A 17,344-nucleotide genomic window follows, 5' to 3' on the forward strand; every position below is an offset into this window, starting at 1 on the left:
TTGCGCAGTTAGCGAAAAAAAAAAATACTGTGCTGGAGTACATGTAACATACCACACAGACGAGCTAACCAGGGAGGAAGTTAGCATTGCAGTCCATAAAATACACGTGCACATTTAATATGATTAATACCTTACTGACGTGTAATAAACACAATTCTGGTGCTGTCATTATTTTTCACAGGCCTTGATGCGGTTGAGTACGAGTTTTGCAGTGTCCGATGCTAGTGAGGGACAGCGATTTAGTTGACAAGGAAACCTAATATAAGCTTTGCACAATTCGGTTTAACTCACTTTAAAGCTTTAAAGTAGGCATCTTCACAATAGGTAAATCTTGTGCTTCTGTTTTATCACAAAATTTTGTAATTAGCATATACTCCAAAAAAAAAAACTTCGCAGGAGCACGACAACACACTACGCAGATGAGCTAGGCAGGGAAGCAATTAGCATTGCAGTCCAGAAAGCACAGGTGCACATCTAACATTACTATTGCAGTATTGACTCTTAATAAACCCAGTGTTTGATGCCGTCACTATATTTTACAAGCCTCAAAGCAGCTGAACACTACGCAGCGATCGCCGGAGGGACAAAACAAAGCTGGCACTTACCAGTTGGTGCAATGCTGTATTCTTGCAGCACCCGAAGGTAGAGAAAAGTAGAAGCATGACCTTGCACACTGCAAAACAGTCTACGAAACAGCAAGAAAGTGGCAGCGCGTGGCTATCCGGACCGCTTTGCAACACCGCCCACCCGGCACTCGCCTGGCGAGGGTGACCCTACGTCGCTGTCGCCATCTCTCGGCAGCCAGTGGCGTAACTTGTTAACGGAGGAGGAGCGGCGGCGACGGCTGCGGAGCACGGAGTTGCTAGGCACAGAGTGTATAAAGGAGGCTATGTGAAAATAGATAAATGTGAATGAGTGTGGGGCAGATTCTGACGAGTTTCAGCGGTCTTCAATTTGAGCGCTGTCTGAGTTATTGGACACTGCACGTAACTGTAGAGTCGCGAACACTGTCTTTTTATTTTGGCCACCTTTAAAGGCCTTTTGCTGTTGTTGAGCATTGTTCTCTAATGATAATCTCTCTGATTATCATAAAGTAATTAAAGACGCATAATCATAATTTATGATTATGTGTCTTTAATGAGTTTATGAAGCTTGCATACAATTTTGCTCTCAAATTTGTTGGAGCCACTTATTATTTTATAAGCTCCTACACCGCAGTGAGCTAACATTTACATAACTTGAAATGGACTTCAATACGTGGGCTCTCTGCCTCACTGGCGATGCAGGTCTGGGTGAAGTGTCAGTGCTAGAGCCGGGAATGAAAGTGCAGCATAGAGTGGAGGACCATTTATGCATTACTTCGTTCGCATTTCGTGCTATCGGAACAAAAAGTAGGGATGCTGTCTGCAGGAGGGGGGGTGGAGGGGTGAAGAGAGGAGGGAGAGAACAGCGCGACACTTGCGACAGCCACCTGCCTGCTTGCACGAGCAGCGGCTCCCTCATCGTGTGAGGGGGGGGGGGGGGGGGGGGGGCATTCTGCGATTGAGCTCCCGTGTGTGCAGCTGTTTTTTTTTTTTTGCCAGTCGCACGGCTGAATGCCTTTGCCATTTGTGCATTCAGTGAGAGAGGCCCCCCCGCTTCCCCCCCCCCCCCCTTTTTTTTTTGCCCGCTTTTACGCGTGGTTACCCACAGTTGTTAGAGCAGGCAGCACGCGCGTGGGCCCCGCCATTTCTTTCCTCGCAAAATGCCCGTCACCTGCGGCTGATGCTGCTTTGAGTCAGAAATTTTCCTGCCGTTTCATCTCGGTGTTTGAAACTATGTTGCCTGAACAGGGTAGAAGTTGATGTGGTGCGTGCCAGTGCTGCCATTTAATTTGCAAATTGTTCTGAGGTATCCGCTAAAATTGAATCTCGAGAAAACTTGAAACTAAATATACGGGTAGTGCTAGGCCACACATGGTGTGTGCAGTCTGCATGAAATGAAACATAAACAGGGTGACGTCACGCGAAAGCATGAACTCAAAATGTGGTACTTGTTGAAGAAAAAAACACAACTGAGGTACATTGAACACTACCATGTATCAGTCTTTGCACCACTGAAGTTGAAAGGAAGTGCGCTTTTATTCATTGTTACCGTGCTAAAATCATCATGCTGCAATATGCCATTTTGTTTGTCTATTTACATTTCATTTGGCATTGACAGTGGTTTAATGACCTGAGGGGAAAGGGAGAGCCCTTGAGCAGGCTCTCTCAATGAAGTGCATGCTTTTTGTAGGCTGAGTTCCGGGATTTGTTAAGATTAAGAATTGTTGCTTTATGTCAGGGATACTGTTTAGAAAAGAGTTTCAATAAATGCACTTGGATTGGTAATACACGTCCAGGATATGTTCGAAAAGGGAAAAAAGGAAACATACTTGTAGCATGCACCTAATGTTGCACCATTTCTATCGAGCCTTCAAAGTGTCACTAGCACTGAATAATGTCGATGCTGCTAGCCCTTTGGAGAGCATAAAATGTTTTATACAGCATTTGCCCAATCACTTTTTCCTTTGTCATTTACCCGATAGTTATAGTTGTGTCTTCTATGCAAAAGAAGACCTTGAGGCCAGCTGCACGCTGACAGCCTGCTAGCTGGTCAACAAGCGTTCTATCATACCATTGTCTAAAACTGACATAAAACTAATTGTCTACTCTCAACATGTTTTGACATTCCACTTGCGTTAGTGGTGGTAATTTTGTGCGCATTGTCGCATGCTTGCACGTGGAGTCGGAAAGAAATTAGTAGATCCAGATTTGCTTGCACAATAGAGTCTGCATAGAATCATTTTTTAAATGTTTATTTCACTGAGCACAGGTGCCTAAAATGTGTTTTGGATTTCAAATTTGGAATATCGTTTTATTGGAACGGTTTTGCACTATGTGTTACCGCGCATTGTTCTTACGAATGCAAAGGACGCTGAGGACTGGCTGATAGTTGCGTTTACCGACAGGCCAGCACAGCCTGTGAGAGAGATGGTACTTTCATGTAAACACTGGTTTTTCAAGCCAGGAAAATTCAAGAAATCAGGTGCAGGTGTCGCACCACCAGCTGATCTCATGAGCAAACTTTGGTGCATCAAGACCATTTTATGCATACGAATCCATGAGCCTTGGCTACGCTGCCACTTGGCTCCGACTGGTGGAGTCCCGTTCGATCTCAATGTCATGAATTTGAACCTAGGGCTTGTGAAAGTTTCTAAATGTTCTATTCTCTAATTTTCTCAGTGAGGGCTACGTCTTTTACTGCTGGAAAAGTGAATAGTGGAGTTTTGATGGATTTACATTCATTGTCCTTCTAGACCATCCAGCTTCTGATAATAAATAGTAGGTTGTTGGGGAGGGGGTGGCTGCAAAAAATTGAGCCTTGACTGTGGTGCTTGCTTTCCCCTTAACCGGCATGATTTTATTTTATTTTTCTTGTGCAGGTCTTCATGTTGCCTGTAGATGTTTTTTTTATTGGTGATGGAGAGTATAAAAAAAAACGTGGGCATTGGCAAATGATGGCCTCTCAGTGTTCAGTATTTGAAGAGGCTTGGTAGATCCAGGATTAGTAACAATGCAGATTTCACTGCTTCCTTACTTGGACAGTATTGTAGGCTTACTAAAATATATCACGTGAAGTTAGGTGATTACAATGAAAGTGCATACAATTATGAGTTCGATGATGAAAACTACCTGCCTAATGTATTCCAAGCAAAGTGCCGTATGTGAACGCAGAAGAATGAAGGACAAGCGTTAACCTAGGGGGGGGGGGGACTATTTTTAGCACCGCAAAATAATGCACACTATTTGGCCTCGTAACCTCCTCTCATAAATCACCCACAGAATCTCACAAAATGCTTGTAGTCCCAGAATGCAAAACCAGCCAGGGTAGAACAAAACAGTTTAAACTGAAGGTTAAAGTATGCTTGTTTTGTAGGCATACTACTTCATCTCATTGAAACTTACAGGGAAACACTGCCAGCCAGATCACCTGCATGTTGGGAGGGGTTAATTCGATGTGACATAATTATTTTGTTTGGACGTTTGGTTATGCAGGTTCGTGTTCATGAATGCTTTTGATAACATCACACAGTATCCTCTCTTTAATGCCTTGTTCTACCATGGCAGTGGGAGCTAACCTTGCACGATAGGGCCTAGTTGGGTTGAACACTTGCGCACCTGACATTTCTTGCATCAGGAATGGAGGGAAATTAACATAGTGGAATGTGCAGATATGCATGTACCTTTAAATGACGACCGTAAGTTGCCCTATTTACCCGCGACTTACACTCTAGGTCGTGCGTTGAGTATTGGTATGCAGGCTTACATGTATTGTGTAAGGTGAGAAGCTGGGCTAGTTGGACATGACTCTTTTCTCTTTGTCCTTTGCGTTATACATCCGTCATGAATTCAGAGAGGGGAGAGGAATTGCGAAAGAGCATTTCATTATGCTGTGTTCATTTCGGTGTTACAGGATCTCTAATTTCGAAGACACCCTGACTGAACTTCTGAAGGAGAAGGAAGTCTCATTCTCCAAAGGACCCTGGAGGGACCTGTCTCCAGGTGACAAGGTACGTTGTATCCTTTAGGCTTGGCCGATCCCTGCTGTGCAAACTGTCCATGACGTCGCGACATCTCATTAGGTCTGCAACCCTGACAGATGGAGTACAAAAGTAACCTTCCGTACGGCTCCACCATCATACACTACTAATCCTCTGTAAACCCTTGCATTAACTCTGGACATCTAGGTGTCGGTTACTGGCGTTAATTTACAGCACAGCTTCAGCCCTGCCCTGGCCGGGTGTTGTGCTGTTTTGCAGGTGATGTGTGGTGGTTTGTTCTTGGCCGCATGTGCTTGAGTCTTCTTGCTTGTCCCCCTTTCTCAGCTCCTGACCGTCAAGTGGCTTCTGGACTATGCCTACGAGTCTCTGGAGGAAGAGCTGTCAGAGTTCCTGGACGACCACTATGACGCCGAGGATTTGGTGAGAGCCACGGCCGGGGCGTTCGTCCCTTTATTATAAGTCATGATATCTGAGTGGCCTTAACTGTAATGAGGCTGTGCAGCTGTAATTACTGGTCCATCTTGTTCTTCATGGTTAAGGGGCACTAATTTTGTACAACAGTGCTATCACTAAGTTTCTGAGAAGATGCTCTGCAGCAAAAGTGGTGCCCTAAAATTATTTCAATGCCGTAATGTACCACAGGATTATCGAAGACAAAGTGGCATTGCATGGCCGTAATGAATCTTCCAAACTGTTGGCCTTGATAATAACGCATCACTTTAAAGATCAGTGAACTGCGTTTCTGGGGTAGACGTGAGCCGCGTCATCTTGTTATTTTTGATGTTTTCTAAAGTGCTGAAGGTGGTACTGAACATAGTTTTTTGTCACAACATTTTCAATTCGAAATTTCATCTTCTGGTACAGCTTGTTTGTATGCCCAGTTAAAATAGGTTGGTTTTGTCCATAGTGTAAAGCCCCAAATGACATTTCCACCTGATTTTGGGTCTCAGTAAAAATGACTGTGTATGCTGATGTTTGTCTGTCAGCACATTTGTTAATTAGAAAATTGCATAAAAATTATTTATTTCGATTTGAGCTCGTAACGTTTACACTGATGTGGACTTTGAGGATCATGAGCCTCATTTTTAAGTGAATGGTACTGCAGTGCAGCTCCTATGGCTCATGGCCATTTATTTGCGAGGTCTACCGGTGATGCTGGTACTTGCTGATAGGGAGCCCTGGTGCCTGATCCTAGCGTAGGGTTTTTTTTACAAATAAACTAGTGCTCATCATGTGATACATTATTGCAGACAGCCTCGAACCCCCATTCTTTGTTGACGGTGGGGCTCTTGACCACCCGATACTTGGTAGTCTCATAGTAGGTGTTACATAATTGTGTGATTGCTTCCCTCATACACTTAGTGGGAGTGACGTAAAACCTTAATTGCATTAGTGGGAGTAAACCAGAGGCTTTAATTCTGTGCTTGTAATGTGGCATTTGACTTTCTCGTAACTTTCATTTTTCTATATTGTTAGCTTAGTTGTGTATTTGTTGGCATGATGGTTACCTTCTTCAGTTTAATTATAGTTAAATTTGGCTCACAAAGCTGTCTCTCGCAAGAGTGCGTCTTGATTTGATTCAGCCCATCTGGTAACTCGATAATGCGAGATACATTCACTCTTCACCTGCTGCATGTTGAAGCGGCAAAAATAACTTACAAGAAGTAATTTGCAGAGTGCGTTATGCCTTGTTTTGCTTTTGTACAGTGTTGTATGGGAGAGTTGGCGCTGTCTGCTTCTGTGCCGAACGTTCTGCTTGATATTGACCGTCTTGATTCTTTGCTCCTGTTGTTGCAGGCCTTCAGTGTGTGTCCTCTGGTTTCTTTTTTTTTTTTTTTTGCAGCGTGGCATTCGTGTAGGGCAAGATGCACTTGACAATGTGTACTGGTACTTGGAAGGTAAGGTACAATTATGTCAGGTACTTGTTATGTGCTTTTTAACTGTGCAGTTCATTTTCAAAGGGGACATATAAACTTTTTTTTTTTTTTTCTGAATCATCCTTTTCCTTTCTTTGTTCCATTCTAGTGGGCTCAAAAAGAAGATTCTAAACCTTCTGTCTTAAGTTCATACATACATCGCATTTGAAAGTTTATTTCGAGCAGTGACCAGGAAATCAAGACTTCACGTGACTGATTTGATGACTCATACTTCGCATTGCTACAGGAATTATTCCCAGCATTTTTTTAAAATTACATTTGTGCCTTGGTATTACAACTACTTTTAGTATGAATAGCATATATTATTGACAGTTTTTGTAGGGACGAAACTTTTTTAAATGCATTTATGCCTCATTATTAAGGAAACTCGTCCAGCAGTGGAGGTGGAGGGAACGTGCAGAGCCCATTAGAGCTACGTGCATATGTCGCTCTAACATGCACAGTGATAGGGAAAAAACCACTACCGCTCTAGCTAGATGCTTCATATTCTGCATTTTGAGTACAGCAAGCGCATCAGGGAAATGAAGTGAAAAATTGCGGACAGAGTGATTGCCCGTTTCTGTATTTGTTTCATTAGCAATGCAGAATTACAATTCGTGGAGTCTGAGCTTTCGTCGTAGGAGTTCAGCCATTCAACTGTGAGACACCATAAAGCTAAATTCTCTGTGGGTGCGTCAAACTGCACAACATCATTTCAAGCATTGTGACAATCTGAATAACACGGTATTGGCTCCCTAAATTACCGTTTAGTTTAACTTTACTGGTAAATACAGTACATGCAGGCAAAACTTGCTCATATCGCATTTTGGTAGTACGTTGTGAGTCACGAGCACATTTTTTAAAAGATAAATGTGAAATGTGCTCATTTATCTTGTATTTGCAGCCATTCCCTGAGCTTGCTGTGGTAGTAGTCATTGTACCCTCTTCATAGTCTAGTGTGACTGACTTCTTTTAGTGGCACTTAATGTTTTCTTTGCTTAAAAGTGTTCTTGTCAACTACCTCAGGGGTATGCAAACCTTTTCTTCTTGTTCCTCTCTTCAGGGCTGTGTTTTCTTTTTATGCTATTCCAGTCTTGGTTATTCAGGAAAATGGTAGGAGTAGTAGTAAAAGACAGAATGATAGCTATGTGAACAAGGGAACATATGAAAATGAACAGTCTTTAATTGGTCTTTTTATGCTGATTTCAAATATGCAATCACTTTTCTAATATGTCAATTAGTTTTTAAAATATCTGACATTTTCATTCCTTTGTTTACAGAAACATAGAGGAGGAACCAGTAATCGGGAAATCTATTAATAACATGTGGCTAGATAGCATGCGGTATATGGAACACAACGTAGGGACAACTTTTTGATTAAGACAGTATTAGTCACTTTACAGTTTGTTGAATTTTGGTGTAGGGGTAAGTGACTTATGAGCCATTTAAATTAGAGTGCACAAAAAAAAAAGCAAGAACAAGATGAGAAATCTGTTTCCAACATTGTGCAGTTTAATTGCTCAGGAACTTGCTGCAAAAAAAGTTATTCCTTTATATGCTTTACATGTGAAGGTATCCTTCTTGTATACTAGCAAACCGTCAAAAATTTGCATTTTGAGAAAATGAGTAAATGCCCAAACAGAGATGGGGTTTATCTAGTTCGTTTGCATCTTATAAGGTTGAATTAATGGCCCAGGGAGAGAATGAATTAGTCTGTATCCAGAAGATGGGCTCTAGGTTTCTAAACTGTCATTTTCAGAAAGTCGCTTTTTTGTGTGTGTGTGTGATATTCGGCCCATTAAGAGCCCTGTCACCCCCCTATGTCGCTTGGTAAGAGAATTGCTTGCACTTCATTGTCGCGCAGACCTTCGCCTGTATCGGGAGTTGTGCCCCAAGAAGCCCCAACGCAGCCGGGAGTGGGACTGTGTCTGCCTGACAGTGTCGGACTGGCTGGGCTTCCTCAAGCAGTTCCGCAAGTCCTCCAACCCGCGGGAGAAACAGTTACACGCCTTCCTCTCCTCGCATCTCTTCCCCATTGTCCAAGCCCAGGCACAGGTGCGTTGGCAGGCATGCAGGCAGGTGAACAAAATGCCTTCACAAATAGCCGCAGTTTTTTTTTTAAAGTCCGTGTACGGGAAGTACATATGAAAGCATTGAATGGATACCTGCGTGTAGACTGTCAGGCGAAATTGCGAAGGGGTCAAGCAGGAGCAAAGCCACATGGAGTGGTGCCGATAACGTGTCAATATGCTACTAGCACTTGGTACATGAGATGTTACCCGATTAGGAGAAAGGCACCCTGTGTAGTAGAATCTAGGTGATGCACTCGTGCTTGATATGAATTTCGGAATGATGCGAATTTTTAGAGTGCTCCAGACGGAACTGTACTGCATAAAATATGTTATGTTTCTGCATGCTACAAAGTTTCCCAGTCTTTGTATATTTTAATGAATGCGCAAACCACTGGTGCATTTGAGCATGCTGGCGCGGCTGGTCTTGGGGAGTGAAGGGGGCCTTTAGAATTGGTGAATGGGGTTATTGGTGACACCTCTGGATGGACCGGGACAGGAAAGACTCGGGTGAATAAGTGGACATGACAACACGAGCGCTAGTATAAAATAGCGCTTGTGTCATATTATTCTTTTCTGTGTTCTGTACCGTGCAGAGAGCGTACCTATGTTATGTGCTAGCCCACCTCTTCAGACATGTCCCCTTCACCTTTATGCCTCTGTTATAGTTAGCATACTCATTAACACACAGTCATGAGGTACCGCATTATGTGAACAACTATCTGGCATAGATATAAACTCCCCCTTTAACCAAGCTCTACAAGTGGCCAACGGGAAAGTGCCTAACTCACGATCCAAGAGTCCCGAAAGGCTGGATTTTGATCTCTGCCTCCCGTCTCAACGGCGAAGCTCGAGTTGGCAACATCTGTCAATTCCGGCATGTCCTGACCCGGTGACGTCGCACAACCCGACGACCAGTCTGTGCGTAGCGATGTCACCTGCCAGCTACCATCCACCGGAGTCATGCCCGTGATTTTTTTTTTCGCTCGTAATGCTGACAGCACCAACAATGGATTTTCTGGAGAACCAGGTCTCTGCTGTCACATCAAACCTGAAAAAGAAACGTCAGTTTAGCAGAACAGCTAGTGCTTGCACTGTCAACGCTCAGCACCATTTTTGGGCAGTGCGGCTTTGCCCTGAAGACGCTTAACATTTTTTGGTGCGAATCTGAAGCACACGAAGACAGTGACGCACATCAACCTGGAAGAGCATGTGCTGGCAGGGTTTCGAGAAGTCAAAGTGTCTGCAGTCAGGTGCTGCAAGGCAAGTCAGCGACATTGCGCCCTCTCTTCGAGTAGAAAATTTCCAAGCTTTCAGATGATCGCTGCAGAGGTTTAAAGAGCAGCACAGAGTTGTCTGCTAAGTCCTTAGTGGTGGAGGCTAGAAAATGGACAAGTCAGCTTGTCAGTGGTTGGTTAGCTTTCGAGTATGCGCTGCATGACGCAGTTCGATACATTGGTAATTCAATGTGCAAAAAGTGGTACAGTGAAATCCCGTTACTACGAACACCACATTAACGAACTTTTCAAATTAACGAATTTTTTAAGAATCCCCGGCAGATTTGCCATGTTTTCAATGTAAAACTATTTCAGTATTACGAATTTCAAATTAGCGTATATTTCAGAATAACGAACGTGTTTTATTTCTTGTTCTATAATTTTGGAACATCAGTATTACGAATTTGGCTAAAATTAACAGCACCGCAGCTTGCAACACTCGCGTGAAACGAAACAGAAACCGCAGTTTCTGTGTGTATGGTCCGTAGGCTGTAGCTATCATCATCAGGACATCTAGGACCAGCTCCTAGCGCCACCATGAAGCTATGGTTTATTACGCAGTAGCCAGCAGGCCTAGCTGCCTGCGTTTTTTTTCTTCCTGTGTTGTGTGCCGTACGCGACTCGGTCGTTCGTGCGTTCGCGCGTGCGGGACAGTATTTTTTTTTTTTTTTTTGCCGCTGATTATCTTATTGCGAAGTTTGTGCGAGATTGACGATGATATTAGCCAGCGAAGTGCCAAGAAGATATGAACGCAGCTGCTTTCACTGCAAGAAATCGACGCAGGGAAAAAGCGATTCGGCCTCTACAGACAGCTAGCATTGCCCCATCGACTGCCACGATCATTATGAAAGACCGAGACAAGATTTTCAAAGCTCAGGGAGCATTGAAGATGGGGTCATAAAAAACTCCGGGTTTTTTTTTTTTTTTTTGCACATGGACAAAGTCCGTACTTTTATCGCTCGGTGCAATCACGCACGCGATGAGGTGTTCCGGAAAGCGAAAGGTGTATGTGCTGTAGTGGTGTAATGTAGTGCGCGGTCGTGTTTGCTGCACGCGGCAGAAGAAAATAATGAATTTCTTCAAATAAATCAGCTTTGGAGTTAGTGCAACCTTTTCACTTGAGGTTTTGCTAGTCTACACACGTGCCTACTGCCAAGGTACGTCATTTTCATACCTAGGTTTGACCACTGGCTTATAATCGCAGATTTTTCATTACAACGATATTTCAAAATAACGAATGATTTTTCGCGGTCCCGCGGGATTCGTTATATCGAGATTTGACTGTAATTGATAAGCATATCTATAACCTAGCAGCACCCACACTAGTGATGCGCTTCTAGTAGCCACATGGCTCCAGCCAGAGTGCTAGGCCTAACTAGGCCTAGAGTCATTGCTAGGTCTAACCTTTTGGAAGTTGTTGAAGTTCCCCTGAGAGCTCCTGTACTACGTCCAACATGGTTCTCCCGTGCGGGCATGTCTGCCGCTACAAGTGTGCGTGTGTATGTGTTTTTGTGTAGGCATTGAAGCGCGAAGAGCGTGACCTGGCAACAGAAAACCGTTGGCTTCTGGAGCGGGAGCGGAACGAGGTCCTTGCCTTCCCTCCCAAGCCCAGCGCCGACATGAAGTGCAACGGGGCGCCTTCGGTGGACAAGGCGGCCACTGAGCCGCAGCCCGCTGCCGCGGCTGACGAGTGCGGCCCGAAAGCCACGCCGGCCAAGGAGTCCGCGCCGCCGTCCACCTGCCCTGAAGCCGCCGGTGCAGGCAACATGGGTCGGCCTCCCGGCACCCCAGTGTCCGCGGCGGACGTTGCGGCGTCCGGCGGGGTTCTCGTCAACGGGGGTGGAAACCTCGCACCTGTCACTGGCCCACCTTTGTCCGACAGTAAGTGATACCTTACTTCAGTGATCCAAGGAATCGTAGACAGTGGAATCTTGATCATACGAATTTGCACTGGAGTGTGAACAGTAGTCATTCATGACTGAAAAGTAATGAGGTTAGACTCCAGACACGACTGCCACGTTTTGGTGAAGGCTAAATGAAAAAAAGTGGCTGTGCACTACATGAGGTCATTGCAGGCAATGGACTACAGGTAATCTATAATTTACAGCCCATGTTTCACTTTGTCAGGCTAAGCCTTGCATGCCGATACTAAGTCCAAAAATTTAGCAAGATTCATGTACAAAGCTCAGAAATGCACTAATGCAATTTATTTCCAGCTAATGCGTTTTGGTAATGCTGCAGGCCACCAAGCATTGTGTTCCTTGCACAGTGTATGACTGGAAATTGTGGCACCAGCATCAGGTAACACAGGTTTGGGCCAGAGCAAGCCAAAGGCACGAATTGACATTGACAGTGCTTCCAAGCTCTCGCTCTGAAGGCTTAATTAGACCAAAAATCTAATTACACAGTAAACAGCATTACAAGGCAAAATCTAGATTTTGGTACAACACGACACGGGCCTCAATTTGATGGCTCATCGCGCATTGCCACTGGCAGTGGCCAATGGAGGAATAGAATCGTAACAAATCGGGCCCTTCCGACTTGGGAGCATCAGCACTGCACAAGTGGGTGACAGGACTCCGTTAATTGAGCAAACTTGCAAGATGCGTGCATTTACATCCTGCGCTTTTGATCCTCTGGTCCGACATTCTTAGATGGAGACAGTTGGAAAACTGCGCTGTGCGCAGCGCTGCGGAGTGGGCTCAAACGATTGCCAATATGATGTCAGCTAATCTCAAAACGATTGCAGCCCCCCCCCCCCCCCCCCTTCCACTGCAGTGGATGGGTAAGGCAGAAATTGTAAGTGCTACTTACCGTCTTCTTTCAGCAATGCAATAGAAAATAGAACTGCGTTTGCATTTTTAAACACACTTTTGTATGCATATGAAAGCCACCGTGTCTACTGACGCTTATGAAGCAAGACAACTGCAGACGCGGCTCAAGCGTGTCGTCTGCTGCCTGGCTGTTGAGGTACGTCTGCAAACTGTAAACATGGTGGCTTTTACATGCATAAAAAAGTGTGGTTAAAAATACAAACACACTTTTATGTTCCGTTGTGTTGCTGAAAGAAGAGGGTAAGTAGCATTTAAAATTTCTGCCTTACCCATCCACCACCACGGGGAGAAAGGAGAGGTGGGGGGGGCACTGCATATAGGCGATCTTTTGGGCCCACTCCGCACCGCGGCAGTTCTCCAACTGTTTCTTACCTGAAAATGTTGCTCTGGGAACCTGGAAGGAAACTGGAACTTGGTGCTGCCCTTGTCAGTGGAGGTCTTTCCCTTTGCTTCCTCTGGACTGCTTTGCGTTGAAACAGCAGCCCAGAATGTCGCGTGTAGTGACCAACTAGGGACACGAGGCAGTATGGGCAGTAAGGGAAAGAAGGTTTTTAGAAGAGCTTCTTCCCTTTGGAAGGGGCCAGCGGCACAACTGGTGTCTTCATCCTCTCACTGTGACCCAACGAGAGGGAGGGGGGGGAGGTCTCTAACGAGCAAAACAGCAGCAGCGGCCATGCTCTGGTCCCTCATTAAGCAAAATCGTATATGTCATTAAGGGTCTACTACAGTCCCCTTGTCGAACATACAAAAGAAGCATATTTTGTTTCTGGTTGGTCCTTGCAGTCTGGCCTAATCAAACAGCAAGAGCAGCTGAAGTCACAAAGCGATGCGCACGTGTCTCGAGGGAGGAAAACAGTGATATGTAACGGTTAATGTACGAGTTATACGTTAGAAATGATTGGGTGCTGCGTGGTCATAGCAATGAGGAAAGCGCAATGGAGCATGGGGCATGGTTAGTTAACGAGGTATGTGCATGCCTGTCTTCTACTTGGCTGTGTGGTTCGCACTCCATGCAGTCTTCGTGCTGTTCCCAGGTGCAGCCTCAATGTCCATGCTGGGGGATAATCCGGGGGACATGGTGCCCAGTAGCAAGGAGAACCCTGGAGCCATGTCTGTACAAACGCGTGAGTGCTTGCAAATTTCTCTGTCTTCTGCACACGTTGCAGTGACAGCAGGCAAGAGAATACGCACCTTCGAAAGAAGTGTGAAAGAAAATGGACCAGAGTCCATATTGCGAGCCTGCGTCGTTACCGAAAGTGTCACTATCTCCCCAACCTAGAGTCATCCGATTGGTGGGAGCGTCGGAACCAGGAGTAGTAGCCAATTCTGGTTACGGTGTTTCCACCAATCAGGTGACTCGAGGTCTGAGAGATAGCGACACTTTCGATGATGACGCAGACTCGGAATACGGACTCGGGTGCCAGAGGCACAATCTTTCAGATTAGCTTGGTGTAGGCTGTGGCATAAGCATTGCTCTCGAGCTTTGACAGAGGTAGTGGAAAGAGACCATCATGTGTCGTACACAATTGACTCGAATTTACTCGAATGTAGCGCGAGGGGCGACTTTATACTGCTTAGTGGGAAAAATAAAGCCATGAACGTAACGTGAGATAAGCGCTTGAAAAAGTGCCTTTAATAGATATTATGGCCATTGCAGTCTAATCAAAAACGCTCATTTGTCGTCGTCATCGGAGGCCAAGTTCTTAGAAACCCAGTCTTCATTTTCACTCTCGGCCTTTCAGGCGATTCGGAAGCCTTTGCAGCCAGGCTCACATTTAAAGGGACAGAACACTGGCCAAACTATGTCATGAGATTATGATGGAGATAAAAAGGTCTTGCCTCATATAATACAGATCGAGCACTACAACATCAAATAAAAGAGGATTTACAATTTTAATCTGCCATTGAAAATCTTATTAAAAACAACTGAGGTGCTATCTAGCGGAGAAACCCTATTACTTTCACTGTAGTACTCAATGTGACTACATGTCAGCAAAATATAGCTGATTTTCGTGACTGCACATTGTTCTTTTTTCTTCTAAAAGTGGTTGTCTTAATTTATTATATTTTCCGTTCTCTCCAGTCCATCCTTAAATAAAAACCACCCCTCCTTTTGCATCGTGAGAGGCATGCTTTCAGGTTTTGCGATTAGATGGCGCCACAGTGTTTGGAATTCTGTGAATGAAGCGATAATAGGGCTTACTAAATCTTTCGTCACACGAGGCGTTCGTTATTGTACCGTAACAGCATTGAGTGAGAAACTGAAAAGGATATTACTCTACGTCTGATTACTGTCTGGTGAGTGAAATTTACATTTGTTTTCGGTACATCTTTTTTGTCGACCATCAGTCGTCATCGCGGTCGCTCTTCATGGTTTCCAGCATCGGACTACATAAAAATGGGGGCAGGCACTGATCGAAAAATTCTCGGTAAATTTTTCTACAGCGTTTCTACAAAAACGTTATGAAATAGATCATGGCGCCAGAAAAGAATTCGAGACCTAAATATCAGTGTTCTGTCCCTTTAAATCACCTCTCGCTACATCTGCCACCCATGTAAGGCAGTTTAGCAACGTATAGCCATCAAGCTGCCGCAGAATTTCTGATTCCTTCTGCTATCACAATACCGTATTTACTCGCATAATGCTCGCACCCCCAACATTGGGCGTCAAAAATCAGAATTTTTTTTCTTCGCATAATCATCACACCACCAATATTACCACCGCGAGAGTCGTCAGCTAGTAGTAACCAGCGCCATCTTTGGAGCGCTACTGAACCTAGCTGGCCTCGTATGCACACGCTACCAGGCAGCGACAGCGCACTCGGGTAGATCATCATCATCAGTTATGCTCGTCTTTTTTTTTTCCATGATGCTCGTACAGGTGCTCGTAGTCGTCGCCATTTTGCGAGTTGTCTCCACGTCTCGTCATTGTTCTTTCGTTCCGTCCGTTTTAATTGCTTTGTTCCACCGTCTACCATGTTCTTGGTGCCGCATCACGGTGGGGCGGTACACAAGTTATACAGCTGCTTTTAAGCTGAAAGCTTTCGAGTACGGGCTACAGCATTGCAACCACGCTGCCAGCAGGCACTTCGACGTTAACGAGTTCTGCGTAGTGCGCTACTGGAGACAGCGATTGCAGTGTCAATACTGACTCGGATCAAGTCTCTGATCAAGAGTAGAACTGTATGGTCTGCTGTGAGCATTATACCATGGAACGCGGGGAGTGATGATGAGGCTTCCTGTGGTAAATGAAGTGCTTTAGCAATTTATGCTTTTGGCGACCCTGTACTTTTATAACAAGGGTAAGTTCTGCTTGAAAGTAATGTTTTGATTATGTCTACAATAGCTACCCTAAGAAGCCCGATTTGCACCTATTTAAGTTTGCTTTTAGCGCTACAAAACATTTGCTTGAAAATTTTCTCCGCTTAATTATCGCGCCCCCTAACTTAGCATCAATTTTCCGCAAAAAAAAGTGTGAGCATTATGTAAGTAAATGCGGTAGGCTTTTTGAGGCGAGCGTCGTACTGTGCACGGCGTGTTGCCATTGTGCGAAATGCGATAACAACAGAAGTAACCATTCTAATCCACTGCGAAAGACGTGACAAGTGCGTGATCAGGCGGACGTGATTCTGAGCCCACAAGAGAAAGTGCAACATTTTGACTTTGGATGGATTGGGATTTGGTTGATTTGGCTTTCCTGGTACTCATATTGTCAACATAATATCGTAAAACCCCGGAAGCCGAAACCGAGTGGTGGCGGATTCAATATGGCTGCACCCCGGCGCTGCTTTAGCCAACCGAATCGCAGTATTCGATTTTAATGCGAGGGCAGACTGTGAGAGCAAAAAATCACACAAAAAATAATTTGCGTTACATTCGAATAAATACGGTACATCATATAAAAATGTTCATTTATGCTGATGCCCCATAATTTTAAAATATAATTAGCTGACATTATTGTTCTCAAATTTTGATGTGTTCAACCTAGCAGTATAAAAATAGCATATCTCCACAGTTGAATTCTTCCTGAATTCAACGGCATCAGACTTGTTAAAATTGTGGCACAAAAACATAATGAAAAGTCCCATAAGCCTTGTTATGTTGGCAAAAAATAGGAAGTTGAAAAAATTGTGTTTGGGCTTTTGACACTGACTGCAGAAAATTTTGGGAGGAATCTTCAACTGCAGATCTTAATTGAATGTTCCCTATCTGTCCCCCTACAAAACAAAACAAAAAGTGTTTAACTCCATCTTACGAAACAATAAAAATAATATTGAAGATGTGTGAAGGATGAAATTGTAAAATATATTTTCTTGAAGTCATGGGTTGATTTCTTTTAGACGACTAAAGCGCAGGGGTAGGGTGTCCACCTCTAAGGACAGTATTTTGAGCCCTGAAAGCGGTTTCTTGGGGAACCTGTGCTCCGGAGCCAAGGAGGCCTGAGCTCCACCATGGCCATTTGGTGGCCCTGAAAAGGTCCGCTGAGTGTGGCGCTCTAGCGGTCGCGTTTACATTTTTGCGATCTTGCTGCAGGTTCATCGCTTCACATGCTCGATAAGGTAACACTTTCATGACCACAGTCGCAAACTCGGTACCAGCATCGCATTCTGCGCAGATGCCAAGAAAGTGAAACTCGCTTTGGGTCGCTAACTTTCTTGACAGAACG

General features: G+C 44.6%; 1 protein-coding gene across 3 annotated transcripts in view; it reads left to right on the forward strand.

Annotated features, from left to right (window-relative positions):
- LOC146182497 (uncharacterized) overlaps window positions 1–17,344 on the forward strand; it is a 145,242-nt gene that overhangs the window by 103,852 nt on the left and 24,046 nt on the right. For all 3 annotated transcript variants that reach the window (XM_084577623.1, XM_084577625.1, XM_084577624.1), the window contains exons 4-9: window positions 4,495–4,591; window positions 4,907–5,002; window positions 6,426–6,480; window positions 8,363–8,553; window positions 11,362–11,725; window positions 13,713–13,802. In XM_084577623.1, the coding sequence (XP_084433749.1) occupies window positions 4,495–4,591; window positions 4,907–5,002; window positions 6,426–6,480; window positions 8,363–8,553; window positions 11,362–11,725; window positions 13,713–13,802 (893 nt within the window). The remainder of the gene's footprint in view (window positions 1–4,494; window positions 4,592–4,906; window positions 5,003–6,425; window positions 6,481–8,362; window positions 8,554–11,361; window positions 11,726–13,712; window positions 13,803–17,344) is intronic.

Source organism: Amblyomma maculatum, chromosome 8 (assembly GCF_055883805.1).
Source record: "Amblyomma maculatum isolate TAMU_Amacu chromosome 8, ASM5588380v1, whole genome shotgun sequence".
In the NCBI taxonomy this organism is placed as follows: Eukaryota; Metazoa; Arthropoda; class Arachnida; order Ixodida; family Ixodidae; genus Amblyomma; species Amblyomma maculatum.